A 6691-nucleotide genomic window follows, 5' to 3' on the forward strand; every position below is an offset into this window, starting at 1 on the left:
GACCAAGACGGAATCCAGAGCTCCTCACGCCTCATAGTGCTGACTGAGCCAAATCAAAAGCTCTATGAAGGCGTTCTCGAAACGAGCTAACGTAATCCAGTAAATTACAATTGGTTTTCACCTAAGACGTCTAATTATCTTTTAGGAGTTTAAGTGGTCCCCGAACAGTATGCCAAAAGACTAGCTCAGCGGGACAAAACCTTAAAGACTCCTGAACAGTTTCTCGGAGGGCAAATAAAAGCAAAGGCAACCCCTCATCCCATTCCTTTTCAGACTCCATGCAATACATTTTCAACATGGATTTCAACGTTTGATGGAATGTTTCCAGGGCCCCCTGGGATTCAGGATGGTAAGCACTTGAAACAACATGCTGAATACGCATTTGAGATAAAATCTGATTGAACAGAAGGGAAATAAAATTTGTTCCCTGTTCTGTTTGGATAACCTTTGGGAGTCCACAAGTAGAAAAGAAAAGAGTCAGGGCTTTCACAATAGCCTTAGGTCTAAGCTAGCGAAGTGGTATGGCCTCCAGATAGCGATCCAGTCAGCAAACAAATTTGGCCCAGATTTGGCATGTGTCTGGCGCAGCTGGCATTCATCCGGCACTGGCATACAGAACGTGGGCCAAACATGGCCCGGGTTTGGCAGAGATGGCACTGGATTTAAGATGGCACCCAAGACATGGGCCAGATGTCAAATGGAGTATTTGGCCCAAATGTCAAATATAGATATGTGGGCCATATATGTATGGCCGATCCTGAGCCACATTTAAAATCCTTTTCAAATATTTTTGAGTAAAATCCCAATGTTTTCCCATACAGAAAGGTAATATATTCACAAATATGTGAAACACTGTAAAATATATTGAAATACATTTTGAAAATATATTTTTAAAATGCATAACATAAGCTCATGTTGCGTATTTAATTATGTGTGTTTATATGTAAAATTATATTGATGCCTCATGACAGGCGATTATATGATGTATGATATTATACCTTATATTGTAGAATAGTATCCTGATATTATATATGACTGACTTAAAACAATGTTTTGCATTCACTGCTTTCATATTCTCATTCAGTTTACAGTTTGATGTAGCCCTATCCAATTAAACAATACATGATTAGGTTTCAGGACATTTTATTTGACTTTATGTACTACTCAGTAAACAAATTTGGACCAGATTTGGCATGCGTCTGGCACAGCTGGCATCTATCCGGAACTGGCATACAGCATGTGGGCCAAACATGGCCCGGGTTTGGTAGAGATGGCACTGGGTTAAAAACGGCACCCAAGACATGGGCCAGATGTCAAATATAGATATGTGGGCCACATAAGTATAGCCGATCTTGACCCACATTTAAAATCCATTTCAAATATTTTTGATTCAAATTTTATATTTTTGATAAAACTGTAATTGTTTGATTTCAGTTCCTGCACATTGCTAAATAACTACTTAGACCACATTTTTTTTATGCCATGTCCTGTACACCAGTGGACTTTTCATAATTTAAAATTTTTCCACTGTAATTTCTATGAGATATATGATTAAATCCTGCATTCAATATTATATTGTATTATAATATTCAAAGTTACTCTATGATAATTTCCGTTACCAGTTGGTTAATTAAGATGATCACAAATTGAAGATATATGTGATTGGAGAGATTAAATATATTTGAGAAATGATAGAAACGTGTTGCCATTTATGACAGATATTTCTAGAAACACAGCTTCCGCATGAATCAGTGGATTAGTGTCAGTTAGCCCAATTTGCGCCAATCAGGATTTCAAAATCCCGGAAATGCGAAGCTGACCTATCAGAGCGAAATTGGCCGAAAGGCGCAATTATCAAATGCAGTGCTTCATGGGATTGTAGTTTTTTTACCCAGTTGGCTTTAACACACATAGTCTCGTACTTTTGTATTTTTTACAAATGTTCAAATATTTTTTATTTCGGATCGAATATTGTACACGTTGTGATTCAAGTTTTAGCTGGTTGTTATGATTCATGGTTTATAACGCTTTAAAGCAACAAATCTCCAAAGAGGAAAAGTGAATGAAAATACTCCCGGAACCAGTAGGTCGAAAAAGTGGGCGGGCGCTTCAGTCTTGCACAGACTTCAGAAACGGTCAAGCACTGAACCGGGATTTCGGGGAAAAAAACGGGAACCGCTGTGTCCATTTTGTTTTACTGTCTTTGCGGGGAAAGCCAGCAGAGTTGGTAAGTGAAAACTTGTATCATTAAAGTTTAATTAAGTACATAAAAGGACTTTAGTAAAGCTTTAATTAATTGATGTGTGAACATGCTATCGAAACTGTTCTAATTATAATTTGCACTCCAATTGTTTAAACGCAGTTTTAAATACAATAAACTAACATGTCCAAAAAGTCAGTCATTGTCTTATGTCACTTAAATGTAATCGTCTTTGGCAGATGATGCAAGTTAGGGTTGCATGTTATGATATTTGTGGTTGGAACAAATTTCTGTAAAACTATATAGTACGGGCCAAGAGTTTGGTAAGATTGCTGTTTTTAATGTTTTTGAAAGAAGTTTTTTCTGCTCATCAATCCTGCATTTATTTGATTAAAAAATACAGAATTGTTTAAAATATATATTTAATATTTTAATATATTATTACAATTTAAACTTATTGGTTTTCAATTTATTATACTTTAAATTATCATTTATTTATGTGATGCAAAGCTGAATTTTCAGGATTATTACTCAAGTCTATCACATGATCTTTTAAAAATCATATTATGTGTTGGGTGTTGGGAACAGTTCTGCTGCCTAATATATTTGCTGAATAAAAGGTTAAAAATAACTGCATTTATAAAAATAAAAATCTTCTTTACGATCACGTTTTAGCAATTTAACACATCCTTGCTGAATAAGATATTTATTTATTTCAAAAATAGAAAGAAAAAAATTACTGACCCCAAATTACTGACCAGTAGTGTATATTGTTGTTACAAAAGATTTATATTTTGAAAACATTTGCTTCTTTTTTTATTTTTATGTTATTTTACTTTTTATTCATTAAAGTATCCTAAAAAAGTATCACATGTTCTGGAAAAATATTAAGCAGCAGAACTGTTCCCAACTTTGATAATGAATCATCATATTAGAATGATTTCTAAAGGATCATCTGATAGACTCGAGTAATGATCCTGAATATTCAGCTTTGCATCAGAGAAATAAGTAATAATTTAAAGTATAATAAATTGAAAACCAATTATAAATTTTAATAATATATCACAATATTACATTTATTTTCTGTATTTCTGATCAAATAAATGCAAGCTTGATGAGCAGAAGAAACTTCTTTCAAAAACATTAAAAATAGTAATGTGTCCAAACTTTTGGCCCATACTGTATATTAAATGTTAAAATAAAAATAAAATTGTTCAACCAATATTTTAGAATTTGTCATGTTGAAATTGAGTAAATGCTCGAAAAAGGGGTATTGTTCTTTTATTCTACTTAACTTTGAATATAATAAGTAATAATATGTTTTTTAAATGAACTAAAAAATTTGTAATTAGGCATCAAAAATATTCAGTATACTGCATCCTCAATACAATCTATGTACTGAGTTTTAATGATGATTAATTGTTTTTAATTAGTGGTTTTAGTTAATCATCAAACTGCTAATCATTTCATTGTTAAAGCTAGTTTGCTTTCGCGATTACAACTGTATTGTTACTGTATTGTGAATTTTTTTTCAGAATGCAAGCAGAGGCTGAAAAAAACGTATCTTTTTCTGGTATTTCATTATAGTCTATTAAAAACAAAATAATATGTATTTTTTATTTTTAGGAGGAAGAACAAAAAGGATTCTGTAAAGTCACAGTATGGATAAGGTATGGAACACAATGATAGGAGCAATTCCAGAAGAAGGGCACTAAAACTAGTCAGTGAATTGATTGACGATGTGGAACATAGGGAGGGGGAGGTGGAGGACGATTCTGAGTTAAGTGTTTGTGTTGATGCTTCGGGGGAATCAGACATGGAAATTAGTGATGAAGGAAGTGACCATCAGAATATTGAAGCAGATGTTGAGGATAAGGAAGTACATGAAGAGGCTGCAGTTTCTGTTGAGGACCAGTCTGATCTTCAAGATCCTTGTAGTCAGAGAGATTTGCAGTGTTCACTGGTAGATTGGGCTATTGAATTTGGAATTTCATTAATTGCTTTGTCAGCACTTCTTACCATTCTCAAAGTCCATCATTCCTCTCTGCCTAAGGATGGAAGAACGTTGCTGAAAACAAAAACAAGATACAACATTAGGAGTATAGCTGGTGGTGTGTTTCATTATTGTGGAATTCTGAATTCATTTAGGAAAATCCTTGATAGCGTTTGGCATACTGTGGCAGACAAACATGTCTTCAAGCTACAGTTGAATTTTGATGGACTACCACTCTTCAAGAGTACTAGTACACAGTTTTGGCCGATTCTTGGTTTGCTGCAAGGTCACACTAAGGCACCAGTGTTGATTGGACTTTTTTGTGGTACTTCAAAGCCAAATTCTTTGGCTGATTATCTTCATGATCTGGTTCACGAGCTAAAAATGTTGAGGGATGGGTTTCTGTTCAAGCAGAAAACATTCTTTTTGAATGTTGTTTCAGTTATGTGCGATACCCCTGCCCGAGCCTTCATCAGAGGTGTGAAGTCACACACTGCATATCATGGATGTGACAAGTGTCATCAAACAGGTGTCTGGAAATCAAATCGAATGACATTTCCTGAGGTGAATGCAAAGCGCAGAACTGATGAGAGTTTTAGGCAAGCAACTGATGAAGAACACCACATTCAGCACTCACCTCTTACAGACATTGGCATTGACATGGTCACTTGTTTCCCTCACGATTACATGCACTTGGTTTGTCTGGGTGTAATGCGGCGTCTTTTAGACTTGTGGATCAGCACCATCGGTCCCTTGCACTGTCGCATATCATCCATTCAAGCTTCCATGGTGTCAGATAGACTTCTTGCACTGAGAAGTTACATTCCAAGTGAGTTTGCTCGAAGGCCTCGGGCACTGGCAGATCGATGTAGGTGGAAAGCAACAGAGCTACGCCAATTTTTGTTATACACTGGTCCAGTTGTGCTGAATGGTGTTTTACAGACTCAAATCTATGACAACTTCATGCTTTTGTCTGTAGCTGTGTACATTTTGGCAAGTCCAGAATTTTGTATGGAGATGAATGACTTTGCAAATACTCTGTTGCGTTCATTTGTTGAACACTTTGGCCAGCTTTATGGTGAAAAGTTTTTGGTTTATAATATTCATGGGCTGGTGCACCTCAGTGAAGATGTCAAAATCCATGGCAATCTAGATCTAATATCAGGATTTCCCTTTGAAAATTTCTTAGGAAAACTCAAAAAACTGGTACGAGGGCCATGCAATCCTTTGACTCAGGTGATGCGTAGATTGTCAGAGATAGAAAATAGCAACTACAGTTGTGATGTAGAAGAGGCAATTCAAAAATTGGATAAAGAACATACGGATGGGCCAGTACCAGAGTGCTTCTCGCAACAAGCTCATCAATTTAAAGTTCTCGCGATTGATGATGTAGTTGTGAAGCTCAATGAGAGAGATTCTTGTGTCAGAATTGACAATAAGTTGGTTTTAGTCCAAAACATTGTTGAGGATAAAGGTGCAGTATACCTTGTGGGCAAAGAATATAAACAGGTGGAACACTTCTTTAAATATCCTATTGATTCAAAAGAGTTGGGAATTTATGTGGCTTCCAACCTCTCCACAAATGTCAAGTGTTTCATGACAGGAAAGAAGCTGCAGAAGTATGTGAGATTGCCATTCCGAAACAAATTTGTTGTTGTTCCACTCCTGCATCAAGAGAAATAACTCTGAAGATGCTTGTGTATAATAGTTGGCTAAGGAATATCATTCTTGTCTCTTTAGATGTTTCACATTGTTGTCTTTGACAAGACAAATGAGGTTGAAGTTGTGCCTTCAGTCTGGATTAAAAATGGAGAGTGCATGTGGCCTCCAAATAAGATAGATATAACAAAAGCTGTGAAATCACAGGAGAGTCCTGGAGATGACTGGAAGCCCCATAAGGCCAGAATTATTTTCACGTCACGTGAGTTGTTTTGCCACCACTTTCTTCAAATTGAATAGTTATAAAAAGTTAAAAGTAATAATTAATAGTTAAAATCACAGTTTTACTTTGTAAATTAATTTTTGTGATGCTGTTTTTCCAGATGACTACAAGGAAGCTAGACGCAAACTACCACTTGCTGTTGATCACACAGACATTGATCAGACCGATGGAGGAGACTCACCAATTACATTTCAAAGAAAAAGAATGTAGGTTTGGTTTTGGTTTGTTTGTTTAATGTTTTGCACCACATTTACAAATAAAAGCCTATCTTGAAATTGATAAATGTGATGTTAGACCCAAGAACATTCTTTTCCCTGGATAATGATAATGTATGATAATGTATTTTTATAATGATAATGTATTTTATCACAGCAGATAAATGACATTTATGTACTTTTAAGCAGAAGGTATTCTATACCCGATGCTCCGAAAATTGCTAGACATGCCAACAAATTAGACCCAGGAAAGCCAAACTGCCCTAAGATCTTCCACAGTACTCTTGCCCTCCACAATGATGAGATGGAAGGAATTAAAGCAACAAAGTCCAAAAAAAAGT

General features: G+C 35.5%; 1 protein-coding gene across 2 annotated transcripts; it reads left to right on the forward strand.

Moving 5' to 3' along the window:
- Window positions 1-1510: 1510 nt before the first annotated feature.
- LOC113044352 (uncharacterized) lies at window positions 1511-6454 on the forward strand. Of its 2 annotated transcripts, XR_003275872.1 has the most exons (5): window positions 1511-2227; window positions 3827-3870; window positions 5934-6114; window positions 6236-6341; window positions 6430-6454. XR_003275872.1 is itself a non-coding variant. In XM_026204281.1 (3 exons), the coding sequence occupies exon 1, from the start codon at window positions 4017-4019 to the stop codon at window positions 5874-5876; it is 1860 nt and encodes a 619-aa protein (XP_026060066.1). In that variant the 5' UTR covers window positions 3889-4016; the 3' UTR covers window positions 5877-6114; window positions 6236-6341; window positions 6430-6454. The 2 variants fall into 2 exon arrangements, 1 of the variants encoding a protein (XP_026060066.1); XM_026204281.1 differs by lacking the exons at window positions 1511-2227; window positions 3827-3870 and having other exon boundaries at window positions 3889-6114.
- The last annotated feature ends 237 nt before the right edge of the window (window positions 6455-6691 follow it).

The sequence above is a fragment of the Carassius auratus genome, chromosome 26 (assembly GCF_003368295.1).
Source record: "Carassius auratus strain Wakin chromosome 26, ASM336829v1, whole genome shotgun sequence".
Taxonomy (NCBI): Eukaryota; Metazoa; Chordata; class Actinopteri; order Cypriniformes; family Cyprinidae; genus Carassius; species Carassius auratus.